General features: G+C 37.2%; 1 protein-coding gene across 1 annotated transcript in view; it reads right to left on the bottom strand.

Annotated features, from left to right (window-relative positions):
- Window positions 1–15,360, bottom strand: part of LOC141962622 (uncharacterized) — a 34,122-nt gene extending 18,762 nt beyond the window's left edge. Inside the window, exons 1-16 of the mRNA XM_074910971.1 lie at window positions 15,201–15,360; window positions 13,850–14,418; window positions 12,293–12,313; window positions 10,766–10,825; window positions 9,512–9,565; window positions 9,167–9,211; window positions 8,343–8,369; window positions 8,020–8,064; window positions 7,316–7,360; window positions 6,609–6,662; window positions 5,300–5,368; window positions 4,553–4,621; window positions 2,585–2,653; window positions 689–757; window positions 180–248; window positions 20–88 (exon numbers count right to left, since the gene is read on the bottom strand). Coding sequence (XP_074767072.1) covers window positions 20–88; window positions 180–248; window positions 689–757; window positions 2,585–2,653; window positions 4,553–4,621; window positions 5,300–5,368; window positions 6,609–6,662; window positions 7,316–7,360; window positions 8,020–8,064; window positions 8,343–8,369; window positions 9,167–9,211; window positions 9,512–9,565; window positions 10,766–10,825; window positions 12,293–12,313; window positions 13,850–14,418; window positions 15,201–15,360 — 1,494 coding nt within the window. The remainder of the gene's footprint in view (window positions 1–19; window positions 89–179; window positions 249–688; window positions 758–2,584; window positions 2,654–4,552; window positions 4,622–5,299; window positions 5,369–6,608; window positions 6,663–7,315; window positions 7,361–8,019; window positions 8,065–8,342; window positions 8,370–9,166; window positions 9,212–9,511; window positions 9,566–10,765; window positions 10,826–12,292; window positions 12,314–13,849; window positions 14,419–15,200) is intronic.
- Window positions 15,361–16,302: the final 942 nt, after the last annotated feature.

Below are 16,302 nucleotides of genomic sequence, written 5' to 3'. Positions count from 1 at the left end.
CTTCAGAAAATGCCCTAACCTTTGGTCCAGGTACTCCCTGTCCTGGTAGCCCTCTAGAGCCAGGTGGTCCTTTTGGGCCTTCCACTCCCTGAAAAGATTAGTGAAGTAATTATGAAAAGTAAAATATTCTCTGTTACTACACATTTAAGTGTGGGGTGAGGCGAAAGTGAAAACTGCACCTTCTCTCCTTGAATTCCAATTCCAGGTAATCCAATTGGCCCCGGTAAACCAGGAGGACCAAATTCACCCTGGCAAACAAAGTACAAATACTTAGTTGAGTAAAGATACAGAAACAATCTGGGACAGTTCCCATCCTAGTACACATTGACTTAATCTCTCCTGAAGTCAGTGAAGCTGGGAATCAGACCTTTTATCTTTCATACATGCATTTATTCCCTGCTGGTTCAGTTGCAAACAACTGCTAGTCTCCTTTTCCCTTTCTCAACCTTAACTTTCCCACAGAATCAAATTCTTTTTGTAAAATTTCCTATTTTAATTTGAAGAGATGTTAAAATAGGTTGGGAGAGTTTACTGGGCATAAATCTCCCTACAAAATACCTTATTATCCAGGGCCTATTGTAGATTGCTTGCCTCATTACACCTTTTGTACTGAATATCAACCCTGCATTCCCTGTGTTATGTAGGTTTATTGGCACTTTGTTAATCCCCTGGTGTATTTACTGCTCACCTTTTCACCTTTTATGCTGATGCCTGGAAGCCCACGAGGGCCTTTTGGTCCATCAAAACCACGGTCTCCCTACATGAAAAAATAGTATGTTGTTAAGTGTGGAAACACTCTCTGAAGTAACTAGAGACACTGTTTGCTCTGTCATCATGAAAATCAAAATGAGAAGAACCAGAAAATACCTCCTGGATCTGTTTTCCAGGATACCAGAAGTCACCTTTTCAAATGAGCTTGCTCTGCAGTTTGAAATTGTTGGCGAAAGAGCTGAACAAGCTTTTTTTTATCTTTCTGCTCACCTTGATTGCTTAATGTCCTGTCCTGCTTTCCCTAAAATCAATGGCAAAACCACAACTGATTTAAATGTCAGCAGAGCTGAGTAATGAGACTAACTGAAAGCTGAATTCTGCTTGTTTCTCTCATGGGTTAATCTCATTAAAGTGTGGCAATGAGGATCTGGCTCTCGCTAAGAATTTTGCCAGAATAGAGATCAGTCCAAACTGTATTGTTGTAGAAGTCTATTTGTTAACGTCGTGGTTTTTCTAAATGTTTATTTACAAAACGGTGGTCTTGGGGAAAATGCAGGTTACTAATAAGGACATAAATATTGTGCTTTCTTGTACTTCTGTTAATAAAACATGTAGAGACAGATTGTTAGCTTGCATAAATTGTCACAGAATCACCCAAGGCAATAAAGTTATGCCTCAGACAGGTCTTTTCTCTCCCTATTAACCAATTCCATCATTTTCACTTAGAAATTATGTGGATTTCTGTCTAAAATAACATTCTTTACTCCTGATGCTTTAGGATACATGCCTTCATTTTCCTTTTCACTGAACTGTGAGCTTGTAGTAAAATCTGTGCTTTACTTATTGTAGTGTTTCTTCCCACATGATTTGGTATTTCAGTGGCAATGGAATGATTTCTAAATGCATTTTCTTCAAATCATTTTTTTGTTTTAATGCATGAGATGTGCTAAGCAAATAGAACAGTGAGGTTAGACAATTTATATTATCATAAAACATATACTGGAAGTTTGAAGATACTATGTTGCTAGCAGCAGTCAGATTTAAACCTAACTGGCTATAGTACTGTGCTAAGCAAAAATCGTAAGATTTTTAGTAAAGGGATAGCTGGGGCCTGCATCTGCAGTACAATATTTTATTGTTTTCCCAACAAAAACTGCCTTGGTGCATGCATAAAAATGAGCAAACCATTTAATTATTTATTTAGCTCATGTACAAGCTGAGTCACTTCGTTACTGTAACCAAAGGTCAAAGTGACATCTCAACCTGGGAGTTGGTTTTCAGTGGGCAGCAAAAGGAGCTAGCAGTGGCTTTAGTGAGTCCATCCATGTAGGTGCAACTACTACTGTCATTACTTCCACTGGATCTGAAAATTAGCAACAGCAGCTTTCTTTTCCCACAAACTGAACACAGACTTCTGCTAAAATGCATAAACCTGTGGCTGAGGTATCTAAGAAACTTAGCAGCCTGTCTTTAGTGAAAGCAAAGATCTCTCTCTATATATAAGGATTTAGAAAAAAGCAACAACAAAAAGCTAATTTTTTCATCTAGGTATCACTTTTATAATATTTTATTTAAAGTCAGATGCTTGAGGCTGTTTTAAAATTATAGCTGGAATTCTTTCCAGGCTTAGATCCCACAAATCAAGCATCAGGTGAATTAAATACCAGCTTTACAGGCCCCAAAGGCTAGCTGTGACTAGAAGTCATGTTTGGACCAACTGAATTCTATGGAAATACATCAGGTTAATTGATGCCAAATTTCAATATTAATTTACAAGCTACTTTCTCAGATTCCCGTGGCTGCTATGAACTTGTTTTGGCATGCACTCATTTAATGGTGCTGCTCTGATCTTAAAACACTTCGATGGCTGTACCTTTGCTCCTGGAAGCCCTTCTCCTGGTGAACCTCTTTCTCCTTGAACACCTTGTGGTCCTTGAGGCCCCTGTTAACGTAAGTTTAAAATGGTCTAGAATATGTATTAATCACTCAAATCAACAGCAGCATGTTCTATATCATTGTCAGTTTTAAGCACATCTTTAAATGCTGGCGTAGTTATAACCTGTTAATACAGTAATACAATATTCTCAGTGAATAAATTATGAACATTCTGGCCTGTAGCAATAACAAGGCAGACAGTTTTCTGGTTACTTATGAATCACAGGTTATGTTGCTGAAATTCATGTTCTTTACACTCTTGAAATCTTCACTTCCTAAACTTCAGTTTGGTTTACAAATTGTTACTAATCGCTATTAATGTATCATTAAAATCATGAGAGACAGGGAGAACCAGATGAAAGACCATGCAGAGTAGTACTGAAGAATATGTAGCTGTAGAGAGATTTGACTGTAATTGGTGAAGAGAATAACACCATGCCCTTCTCCTTTTGAAACCAGATCTGATAGGAGCACAAGGGGCAAGTAAGACAACTAAAACCTTTCACTAAATGCAAGTCCAAAACCTGTACATATTGAGCCTACTTCACAGTGTTTTCCTGCATCTGTTTTTTTCCCTTCTGATCTATTCCTTGAGATGACACACACATCACAGAATGGTGGTAGATTTGGCTCTGCATAGCTTCAATATTCTTCTGCACAGAGCTTTAGAATTATGCCTAGTTCTTAGGTAAAGCTAATTATACTGCATTCAGCTATAAAAAGAAAAAACTTTTGAAGCAAATATACTTTAAAGTATATTTAAAAAACATATCGAGTATATTTTTTAAAATCAGAATCTTTTGTTATACTAGTACAGCTGTTGTGGCTAACAAAGGTGCACATCACAGGCACTTCTTTCTCACAGAGAGGCTCTTCTCTCTATATTGTCACTGAGGAGAGTCAGGAAGCATTGCTGCCCCACTTCAGCTGACTGTCACCACCGGCCTTACTAGTAATGAATGCTCTTTTCTTTGGGCTCTTCAACAAGAACTCCCTCCTCTCCAGCAGCGTATTTTCAAGCAAGTTTGAGATCAGTCAGTTCAGTTACCAAACCATCTTTCTGTTTTTCATGTGAGCACCTCTTTTGAAGTGATTATTACAAATTCTTCCTTCTCAGGGGGCAAAAGCTACTTGGGAAAAAGTTGCACAAAATCTCTCTCATCGTTGCACTAGGGGTCTTTCATCCAGGTGATGAGATATGAATTTGAGTTTGCTGTATTGTAAATAGCTCAGTAAAAGGTGCTGATGCTTTGGAAAAAAGCAACCATAAAATTGGTGTACAGATTTTCTGAATTACCACAAAGAGATTGAGTTTACAACTACCAGGAGGAGCAAAGGGAGGAAAAGAAGGAAGAGACTTCAGAGCCAAAGGTACTATAAATTCTGAATGTAAAACTTCTTTTTAAATTTCTCCCTCTGTTCTCTCCAGTGAAGGTAATTGTTATCTGGGACCATTTATTCAATCTGAATGTCTTTATGGAGGTTGCTTAGGTATGACTGTTTCTAATGTTACAGTTGTTGAAATTGAGTTTCTACCTCAAAGCCATGCTGATGTTAATCTTCTAATGATACTGAAAAGCAGTCAACTTTGAAGTTACCCCATGTGAATTCGAATCTATCAGGGGACAGATTATTTAAATATTTATGTGGTTTTGCATAAGGTCTTATTTTTTCATAGCTGTTTTGGGGACTAAGATAATTAGAAAAGTTAAGGAATTAGAAACATTTCCATTTTATTAAAGGAAATGGAAGTCAGACAATGTAGTATGTATGAGAGTGAGAACTAGTGGAAAAAAAAAAAAAAGAGATGGTATAATTTAACACATATATACCTTTTAACAGGGAAGCACTGAGAATTTTTTCTTTCTGTCCTGCTTCCCTCTCCCCAAATGAAAAATAGACATACCATAAGTCCTGGCTCACCAACTCCAGGTGGGCCAACAGGGCCTGGTCTTCCTGTCAAACCGGTGTCACCCTTCAAACAAAGATGAATTTTGAAAATGCCTGATTTAGGTATCTGTATGTGTGCAGCATATAACAACTCATCAGACATCATGTGCTTGAAATACTTGATGGAGAATACAGGAATGACTGAGAAAATCTGAGTGTCCTCAGAGTCATACAGCATACAAGGCCCAACAGACATTGAACTGGTGCAGTTTCACAGCATTAGAGGACAGCCTCAATTCTGCGTTTGAGAGAAGACAATGTTGAATCTAAACAGATAATTATTCCCATCATATTCCTAGTACATTATGTATAACTTATTATCCTTTTCCAAGAAGTAAGTATTTCTATCATAATGTTTCTGTTTTCTTTATGCCAGTCATCTAAACCAATATGCCTGTTTTTCACAGGACAATTTTTCTTTAAGACTATGCGTGTATTTTCACTCAGCCATACACTGCTTGGATTGAGTTACGTCAAGCGTAAGAACTACTGTAAAAAAGTCCTTTAAAGTACATACTTAAAATGCACTTTTTTTTTTTCCCCCCAGTTTTGATCAACATACAAAATACCTTTCCAGTACTATAAAGACAGCATTTGGGGGCTTGAAGTTTCTCATGTACCAGCAAGTATATTATCTCAACTGCCTTGGTCTTCGTTCTTATCCTACAATATGTATAATATAGAAGATGAGAGATGCTTGTACCTTTGGGCCTGGCAGTCCTATTCCAGTCTCTCCAGGCAAGCCAGGTGGCCCAGGGAGACCTCTTTCACCCTTTTCAAAGAATGGAAAAAGAAACAGTTCTGCTTATAAATTGGTGTCTAGGGAAATCAGTTTAGCTCAGTAAGTTCATTTTTTGTATAACCCAAATTTCAGCCCATTGTCTTACACAGTACATTCACCCTTTCAGTGCTTCAAAATTCCCTTTATTAAGATCATAGATACTTCCTGTACAGAGTGATACCAGATTAAACAAAAGGAATAATGTTTCATTTCATGTGGGTTATAAGAGTTTTGACACTCAACTGCACTATGTCTCACTGTTGGTGAGCAGGTGCTCTTAATATGGTGCAAAGAAGATATCAAGAGAGATATCAAAAGAGATAATGTCCTTTATAAACTTATCTTCAAGTTTTTCTCCACAGCAATATTCCTTTCAGTAACTGAAGAACCCATTAGCTTTGGCTGGATTACTCAGTTTAACGTTTTTGTAAGAAGCAAAGTGTATCTGTGGTCTCTCTTAATGAAGTTAAAACCGTTTGCATAATTGTCTATAATACCAGTGCTATTTGCATCTTCCATGATAAAGATAGCAAATCATCACAGAACCACAGAATGAAGTAATCTTCATTGGTATACCTGGAATTTACAAGTAAACCCATCAAACCTTAAGGATTTAATAAATGTGAATCATACATTTTTCAAACAGAAAAAAAAAAAGAAAGTATTTTATGTTTACAGAGGGGACTGGATCTTGCAGTGAAGCATTGGGTGATTTCTGTGGCTGACCTTCAGAGGGCCCATTGCAAAACTGTGTCCTGAATTGCACTTATCCTCGTGACTTTTGGATATCTTCTGCTGAGCATCAGTAAACAGTGGGACTACTAATTTTGAGCTATAGAATTCTTCTTGAGAATGTACAGTTTCAAGAGAAGAGTTTGTTTGAGATCCCAAACAGAATTCCTGATTGGCTCTAAGGGAAAAAAAATAGTTTTAAGCTGAAAAATGAAGAAATGCAATGCTGCTAAGTAATATTCAGTGATGCTGCCATATTTTAACTGTTTGTGAGAAAAGACTGGAGTGTGATTGGGATCTGAATCGAATACAAAGAGCAGATGAAGACTTTTCTTAGGAACCTTGTAGAATACAAAGAGTATATGATTTGCTAGCAATGTCACATTAAACTGCATCGCCTACAAGAAGGGTATGGGGTATAAGGATAAAGCATTATTGTTGTGATGCTGTATTAATACCTTTTAACATTAAGAAAGAGAAATAATAATGCAGTTCTTGCCTTTGATCCTTGCAGACCTTCAGGCCCTTGATCTCCAGATTGTCCTTGTGGACCCTATTAAAACAGGAGTGGTTTAAATGAGAGTTTTCAAGCTTTCATAACAATGGTGGCTTGAAAAACAGTCTCTAATTTGCTGTAGTCTGCATGAAAGTATAAATTACAAACATTTCAGAACTGAAGCTTTGCTTTCCGATGCATGTATAGATACAGCTACTCAACTCAATTGGAGCTGGGTCTGGTAATCGGTGGAGAGAAATTTGGTCTGCCTTTATTTGAATACAATTAAAGCTAATCTATAGTCAAGATTTACTGAATCATCGGTGATGGGCTAAGCTTCTTGGCCTTCTGTCCAAGAGTATTGGGATGAAAAGTGACTAAGGTGTTTCCGTGTACTTCTGTAAGTGATAATGAAATAGTTAAGACACTGAATGGGAAGTGAGTGATTTTGGTTTTATGGAACTGTATTTGCTGTGGTCTTTGAGACTGAATGAATTCTAAGGATGATTTATTTGTCTAAACTGCTCATCCAAATTCTTGTTAATTTTGCTTTTTAAGAAGATAGGTTTTGGATGCCTTGAACTCAGTGATTCAAAGATCCTGTGACAGTTGTGGTATGATATATTTCAGAGCTCTGAATCCTAGGGAACCAGATATTGTTGTTTTTATAGTTGTGTGGTTTTTTTGTTTGGGTTTGGTTTTTTTTTTACCTGTAGCCCTTTTGTTCCTCTGGGGCCTACTGGGCCTTCTGGACCCTGAAAGGCAAGTCAAAAAAAAGGGTACATTTATGTGTATTTAGATTTGGTCAAAAATACTTCTAGGTAACTTTTTACTAAGGAATCTTATTTGGATATCTTTACATTAAAATAAAAAATAAAATCAAGAGAAGCTCAGCAGCCAGCAAGTATTAAGTAAATATTTTTAAAATGGACTGTGGTAATCAGAATACTAAGTAAAAATAAACAGAGTTAATTATCAAGGACCGGTAATCCAGGATTAAACTCTGTTTGTTTCACTTAATATATTCACAGCAATTACACAGCAAATCTTGAAGATCAGTATTAGAAACCTTGATTTAATTTTCACCTCTCATTCCATTTGCTTACTGCTTCAAGCCTGCCTCTGTTTAAGTCAAGTAGAGTTTTACCATTGTTATAAACAGGCTTAGGCTTGGGCCTTAAGACAAATTGCATGAAAATATAGAAGGAGCTGAGAAAGTTCTGAAAATGGTAAAAAGTTACTGAAAGTTATTGAATTGCTCACCTCATTTTTTTAAACTGTCAGTTGTTAATGCCCCTCAGCCTTAGAATTAATATTTGCCTTAAATCCATCACCATGGTTGTTATTGAGGGAGTTGTAGTTTTTCTGTATTTTAACTGTTTCCTGAAAGCATAACAACTTTGTGGATACTTACTCTATCTCCTTTTATCCCTGGGATTCCACATTCACCTCTTTCACCCTGAAAAGGAAAAGAAACAAATATTTATGAGGTATATGGAACATATAATCCTTGTTCTTTGGGTGGTTTAGTTGAAAACCTAAATGTAATTCTATTCATGACATATTACAGTAATTGTGCTGTAAGTTCATTGGGGAAGGAACACATCTTCTATTAGAGCTTGTGCAGCAGCTAATAAGATTATATTGTTCATTTATAAGAAATAAGGAACTATACATAATAAATAATATTAACATCTACATCTGTATGTAAGTAGAAGTTCTGACTAAAAGTAGTACCTTCTCTCCTTTATATCCAGATTTCCCCTGGAAAAATGAAAAAGCAAAGCAGGTTGTGAGGATATATAACCCAAATGTAAGAATGTGAGTATTGGCGCTATTAACATTCTAATCGCTATAGAAAAAAACATTTCAGGTTATAATGAACAATTAGGTAGAAAAGGTGATCTCTGATAAATATGTCAATATAACTCTAAATATTGCACCTACTGGTCATGGTAGATGCTGTTGTATGTGTGAACATGTGTCATTTTTTAGACTGGGATTTTGATGATGTAAAACCAGAGTTCATATTTCCATTTTAGTGAGAAATATGCTAAAATACAAAATCAAGAAAAAAGTCACTAATTAAAAAGGCTGTACTGAATAAATAGGAAAATATAAAGTAGAGTGATTCATATGTGAATGAATTCAGAGTTAAGCACTGAGAGGCTAGTCCTACAGATACTTCATTTCATTTAACTTTTTCATTGCTATTACACACTGGATCCTTCCTTTGCCAAATGAAAAATTTAAACTGACCCATAAAGATGTAGGCAATGTCAATTTCTGTAATGTTCTTAGATTATCGTATCAGAGCTTTTCACACTTTTTCAGAGGGACTATGTATTATTAGAGAGTGTTTTCTAGATCACTTTTATAAGAAGGAATTATTCCCTTTCTTTGAGCAATGATAATGTTTTCATTTTTTCTAGTGTTAATGAATCATTATCTGGTAAACCAGAATTGGAATTCGTTATTGTAATTAAAATTTTTTAAAAACTGTGGTGTTTTGCCTTGAAAGAACACTGCTCATTGGAGAAGGGGAAAAAAATTTTTTTTACCTCTATTCCATCTCGTCCTGGGATTCCATTAAGACCTGGCTCCCCCTATGAATAATCCAACATTAAGATCAGTGAAATCAGGATAAGCTAGCATTGTCCTGACTATCTGAGTAGGTATCTAAGTCTAATACAGGAAGCATACCGGCTCCTTCTTTTTACACTGATGATTTTATATGTTAGATATAAGTTTTTAATTTGTAAAGAATCTTAGTCTTTACTACAGCAAAAAGGGGTGGATGAAGTTTAAGAAATTCACAGGTGGAAAGTACATGGGCACTATTAGGATAGTCTTCCCATATTAACAAAGTACCAAATCTTTCTCCTAAATCTGAAAAATCACATCACCTTTGCTCCTTTCAGGCCTGGAGCTCCATCATCCCCAGTGCGACCCTTTTTACCCTGAAAACAGCAAAATAAAATTCTTATAATATGTTAGTCAAATAATTTTATTTTAAAATATATACAGGGGTTTTTTATATGTTTAGGATATTTGCTTCCTATACATTTACTTTTTAAAATCTCGGCATTTACCTTAGCCTTGAAATTGAATTTCTGGGAGCAGGACCACCAACTCAATAGGCAGCCATTTTTCTCTTTTGTCTTTGCTGTAAACAAAAATGGTTCAGGTCTCCTCTGAAGAAGAGGTCATCAGATGTTTTTGTACCTACACAGCTTGCCAAGTGAGTATTTTGTTTTCTTTTGTACTCTTTGAGGTGTAAGATTTTGTTTAAGAGGTATATGCACTCTCCAAGTAGACATCCAATAATAACCCAATCAAAACGACTGTTTGCACACAAGAGGCTATGTTTGCAATTAAAGTGTGCTGTACTGTGTGGGATAAAACCAGAGGGTATTACTGTTTATCTCTGTATAGGATGTTCATGTCAAAAGGATGAGGATGTCCAGATCTCTAGGGTTCTGTTTCAAACTCTGACACTGTCCATTCACCTTGAGCAAGGGTTATAAGGTACTATGGTGCTTTAGTTCAATGTTAGGGATATAACATCAGACCATTCAACTCTGAGAGTTCTTTCTGAAACATAATCCCTGCAGTTTAGATCACCAAACCTTCTGTGAAGCAAGCCCCTATATTTGCTTAGGGGTTCTAGTTGTGAGACTATTCTGAAAGAAGTCCAGCCTATTTTACCCTCTTTACAAGTCTCTTATCTCAGTTGTTGCTAATGCTTCAGCCTCTGGCACTCTCTCTTGGTTTCAGAGAACTTTTCAGATATTAGTGTTTGATTTGGGGCTAGTTAGATCCACCTGGTCTGGTTGTCTGATTTTAACAGATGAATTACTGTTCCACACAGGAAAGTTGCTCCTTCCTGCCTTTTAAACTGCTGTGGCTAAAAGGAGAGCCTCACCAAATCACAGGGTTCTTTTTCTAGAAGTGCCTCATGGCATTATCAGGTCTCTCTGTGCACTTCCTACTGGTGTGACATTTCCATGCAATGTAACTATGGAGGACTATGTATTGAACCTTGAACTTTTTTTTGTCTCAGGATCTGGATTCAAATAATTTCCTAAAAAAATTCCAACAATGAAATAAATCTTGATTTATACTGTATATCAGTTATTTGAGAAATGACAGCTACTTACAGCAGGGCCAGGAGGGCCTCTTTCCCCCTTCTCACAGTTACATGTGGCAGCCTGGGGACACTTTGAATGAAAATAATCCAGATCAGCACATTTTAATAGAAGAGATAGAAAACACATGAATGTTGCTTTTAAGTTACTGTATGGCTAGTCTGAGTACACCAGTAATTATAAGAAGCCAGTTATATTTACAAGTTTTACAGAAATCTTTTAACTGTCAGTTTACCACTCATCAGGAATGTGGCCTCCTACACTTGATCCAAAAATCCATATCATTCCTACTCCTGAAATTCCAGTCATCTTCATAATGGCTTTACCTCCAAACTCTCCACAAGGTAGTTTATTGGCATGCTGTGCCTATAACTGTATTGTATTGTTTTGATTACTACTCACTGTAGAGATAGTCAAGACGATGGGCTAAGAAAACATCCTATATCCTTTTTTCACCTTACTCCACTATATGTAGATCATAGTTTAGCTCTAGCTTGATCTATAAACAAAACATGTAATGGATGTATACTCAGTGCAATTCATTATAACAGTTTCTAATCTTTCTTTTTCTTCCGTTTTCTCTACCATCATATGTCCCAGTCAGTCATCATTATGGTATGTAGTTACGTGGTTTTTAGAATATTTTTGAAGCTTTAAAACCATTACATAATACAGAGTTATTACAGATGCTGGGGTTATTTTTGGAGGAGGAATAAGGAATGTTGTTTTTATTTTTGTTTTTATTATTTATTAAACCACCACTCAGCTTGGAGATGTCTAGAGGTGAAGGGTTTAAATATCATTCTTATCTGAATATCCCAGTTAGTAACAATATATTTTCCAAGGATAACATTGAATGTCTTACTACTTCAGGATTTATTTTGACAGAAAAAAATCAACATGCCAGTGGAAATTAGTGAAAAATAAAATGCTTTAAGTTTTGCAGACACTCCTAATACTTAGCCGTTTCCTTGAGCCGTTCATCAGAACAGTCTTTGCCTGAGATAACTGTTCGTAAGTAGGACTAACATCTTTAAAAGGAAAACTAACTTTATTCCCCCCAAAATGGCAGCCAGGCCTACCAACGCCTACAGTCAGGGTGACACAGTGTGGAGTAATTGGAGAGGTGCAATGGTGGAGTTTTGTTCGAGTTCCTTCCCTTTTTTAAACTCTATTACATAGGAAGAGCATTAAGGTCTAGAACTGCACCACATTCAGCTCTGTGTCATGTCTTCTTATCCATTGAGTCTGTTGGATGACATGCTGAGACGTATCAGAAAACTCTTACTAACCCGAATACTCACACATTGTTCTTTTTCAACTTTGAAAGTAAGGAGGGAAAGTAAAGACATTAGGCTAGCAAATTAAAGCTCTGTACTGCAAATACAAAAGATGTTTTACTTGGAGGCAATCCCATTAGACTAAATATTTAACCAACTTCCTGAGCTATCAGTTTTCTTGAATTATGTTTTCATATAAATGTAAATGTCTGTGTTAAGCAGTAACTCTGTACAGGAAAAAAACCCTCACAGAACTTACCTCTTCCTCAGATAGATCTTTCTGTAAAGAGAGATATTCAAAACAACATTAGAAACTTAAAGTCATAATCCAGCTCTACAGGAAGGACACTGAAAGATGTTAAAATAAATTGCTTCAGCAGCTAGCTAATGAAATTATGCAATTAACATATTAACTAACATTAATTAAGCTTTAATCTCTGAGCAACATTATAGCAGTCTCTCCATTCTATAAATATTTTCAATTTCCATTATAGACTATTGACTGCACAAATCACTGACTCCCCTCATCCAGCCATAATTTGCAAAAATTACAATGGTAAACAGACCTAAACCAACATAATTAGGTAGGTATGTGGGAACAATGCACTCAGAAAGTACACTGTTTCCAGTGTGCTGAATAGCAGTAGCTCTCTAGTAGGAGTGAATGAGTTATTTTTTAGAAGATTTCTACAGCTGAAACACCCACATACAATGCATTCCTTCTACTTTTCACAACTGATGTATTCTCTTGAGAGGACATAAATGTGTTGATGAGCAGCAATGCTCATCTGTAAAATTCACATGTACGCACATATAATTATGCCAAAGCCATATTTTAAATCAAACAGCAGCCATGTTCTCAAAAGAAGGCACCTGAGGATGGCTGCCTGTTTGCAACTTGAGAGGTGTTTGCTGTGGTACAGGAAACAACGGTAATACCAGAAAAAATGGGAAGGGTGATATGCAGGGAAACTAATGCAGAGTGGAAAGATGTTGAAGTGAAGGACAGACAGACAGGAAGGCCAGCTTGTGTACATGCTCTAGGCCTGTATGCGATCACTTCAGTGTCAGTTTCACTGCAGAAGCCTCCTGGCTGTTATTCATAGTTCTATTTTATATCTTTGTGCATGCTCAGATCAGGACTTCATCCACAGCTTGTGTCACCAGATTTATAGGCTAGATGGTGGCTCTATTTTCCATACTTGGCAGGGAATGGTTTTATAAATTAAGTTCACATGCAGAAAAGATGCACCCAAGCAAAAATTCAAGCTCAATTTACACATTCCCTTCTGATTATGTGGTAGGTTTTCCATGGAAATTTAAAGTTGTCTATGGCCAAGTTCAGATTTTACCTGAATTGACATATCTCCATTAAGGTCAACAAATTTATTTTCATTTCTGCAAGAGCTGCAACGTTTTTGGTACAAAAGGTGATGTCATATTCTTCTTACCACAGAAGAAAGCACTAGAATGTCAAAAATTGATGTTGGTTTTTTTTTTTTTTTTTAAGAAAGGAGGTTTAAAATACCTTTCTTAGGAGAATAAAACAGAGATAAAAAAAACTTCACAACAGGTCTCTCTAAGTCTAATTCAATTTCCAACTTCAAATATTTTGGCTGTCAAGATCTGAACGGTGGGGAGAGAAAGAAAACCTGTTCTCCTGTTCTTTGGCATAGTGGTCTTCTTAATAAGTGGTCTGCTTTAACATGTAAAAAGTATGGGTGTCTCCAATAGCATAAGTGCTTCAAAATACTGGAAGTAAGACCATTTTTAACATATGTTCTTATAACTATTTCAAATTCTTTCTCATACATACCATTTCTTTGAGAACCTTTTCCATAGTTTCTTTCTCCTGGAGGTTGAAAACGAACCTGGATGCTGGGACACTGGCCAGGAGCCGGAGCTTGGCAGCATTGCTAACCTCCTCAGCCACTCTGGTCATTCCCATTATGAAAAATACAATTCCTTGGTGTTTAGCATCAGCTGTAGCTGCAAAAATATCTGGGTTTCTTGGATGGTCCACTCCATCAGTGAAGAGCATGGCTACTTTCACGCTACCTGGAGTCCCTTCAGTCATGTAGAGTTGTGTGAGGTTAGTTACAGCGTAAGTTGTGTAGGTGCCGTGACCTATGTAGGAGATAGGACCAATGTGGGATTTGAATGCTTCAGGACCTTTCCAGTCATGGAAGGTTTTCTCTATCAAAACAGTGCTGCTGTACTGAAGTAAGGCCATCCTCCAGCTAAGGGTATGTCCAGAACTAAGCTGCAAACTTTTCATTCTGTCTACTGTTTCCAGGACAAATTTTTTCTGCTGTTCATGATTATAGTCCTTAGCACTTTCGGAGCTGTCCAGTAAAAAAGCAATTTCCAGAATGCAGTCTTCATCTAGAATAAATAGGTAGGTAGGTGAATGAGTGATTTCATACTCAATCTCATTTTACCCTTACCCTTACATGCATTTCAGACTTCAAAAGTGGGAGTGAAGTTACGGAAATTTTTGAAAACATCTGTGATCACAATTGTGAGACCGTCATGAAGATACAGCATATAGAGGCTGAGGAATTTGCTCCAGAACAGGTGCCCCAAGGAATAAGAAGGTGATGTCCTGTAGTATGAAATGAGGAATGCTGTAGTGGTTTTGTATATTAATTCTGTCCTCTTGCCTGGTATTTCACTGAATATCCTACCAGGATGAGGATTAGGAAGGTGGAAATCATCTACAGGAAAATGAGTCTTACTGAATAAGACACTGGTATGTGATTTGACAGAGCTAGATTTTGTCCCTGGTACTGACACTCATATCCAGTCACATACGAGTTTCCAAAAGCAGGATCTGCAGAACATTAATTTACCAAACTACTGATGACATTACTTCTATAGAAATACCATTATATGGGCTATTATTCCTGTTGTGACAGTAACAGGCTATCAGCCATATCATAAAAAAGCCCCAAAGTAATCTCCTTTTCTGAAATACACAAAAGCGGAGGGAAAGACAGGAGTAAAAAGATAAAAGTGCAAAAATAAGGCATGTGAAAATGCAGGATGAGGCAAGCCTGGCTGATTATAAGCAATACCTTAGAGGGCAAGTTAGCCATGCAGTACAGAATCCAAATAAATGAATCAGGGAAAAAAACCCACATCTGTTTTAAAATCACGATATTCACCTTGATCACTTGGCCTGGGATATTTTTCTACAGTATTTGACAGAATGTGTTTAGGTTTTGGTCTTCTCAATCCATATCTTTTTTCTTCCCTGAGATTTTCTGCTAAAAACTCATGGTGTTCAAGTATCCACAAAAGCCACCAGAATCTGAAGAACATCATTTGTTTGGTTTCTGTTTCCTAAACAACACAAATAATAATACAGAAGTATAGCAGTAAGAAGACAATACAGCATTACTCAATTTTGCTTTAACAGGTTGCTTAGCAGGTTGCATTTTAAAATATAGTTCCTAAAAATGAGCTGATTTATTTTTTTTTTTTTAGTAAGATCTTCTCCAAAATATGGAGAATAAACAGAGACATACTGGAGTGATTTTCAAGCATAGTGCATATAGTGACAAATATATGACAAACTGGAGACATTTTACAAACATACTTCAGTTTTTTCTCACTGCCTGGTAGTGTTTGTACCACCAGCACTTCTCAGAAACCTTAACATTGGCTGTACCCCTGTGGATTCAGCGTGAATGCCAAGTGCAATACACAGGGGTGTTTTTTTTAAACCTGATTTTTCTGGAGCTGGCATGGAGAGAAGGAGGTACAGAGGCAGACCGAAATTCTTCCCAGTTCTCTTTACTTATGAACTGAGGGTCACACATACTTCTTGCTCTTGCAGCCCCCCATCTCAGCAGTCCTACAGAGGAACAGTCATGGCCTGAGGGTGCTGTCCAGGCAGGAATGTAGCTGCTGTGTAACTGGGGACAGGTGGGCTCAGAGTGCTGAGCCCAGGCTCGACAGCTACCTATTGATAGGACTTTTTCCTTCTGCAGGGACCAGAGCTCACAGACACACCTGGAGCTCACCGGCTGCTCAGGGACTGAAAAGTCAATCCTGCCCCACTTCATTTTCACTGTCATCTCCCTGCAAGCTCTTCCCAGGAAGGCACAACGTCTATCAAAAGCTCAGTGGCAAGAATGAACCTGCCAAGACTGAGCATCTCGCAGACACAGACATGTCTGTAGGGTTTCTTAGCTCCTGCCAGTTTAGGGCAGAAATTCTGGTGCCCACAGATACAGAAGGACAGCGGGTCCTTACCTCGATGTT

Source organism: Athene noctua, chromosome 7 (assembly GCF_965140245.1).
Source record: "Athene noctua chromosome 7, bAthNoc1.hap1.1, whole genome shotgun sequence".
In the NCBI taxonomy this organism is placed as follows: Eukaryota; Metazoa; Chordata; class Aves; order Strigiformes; family Strigidae; genus Athene; species Athene noctua.
This window is presented reverse-complemented; position numbering and strand designations above follow the sequence as displayed.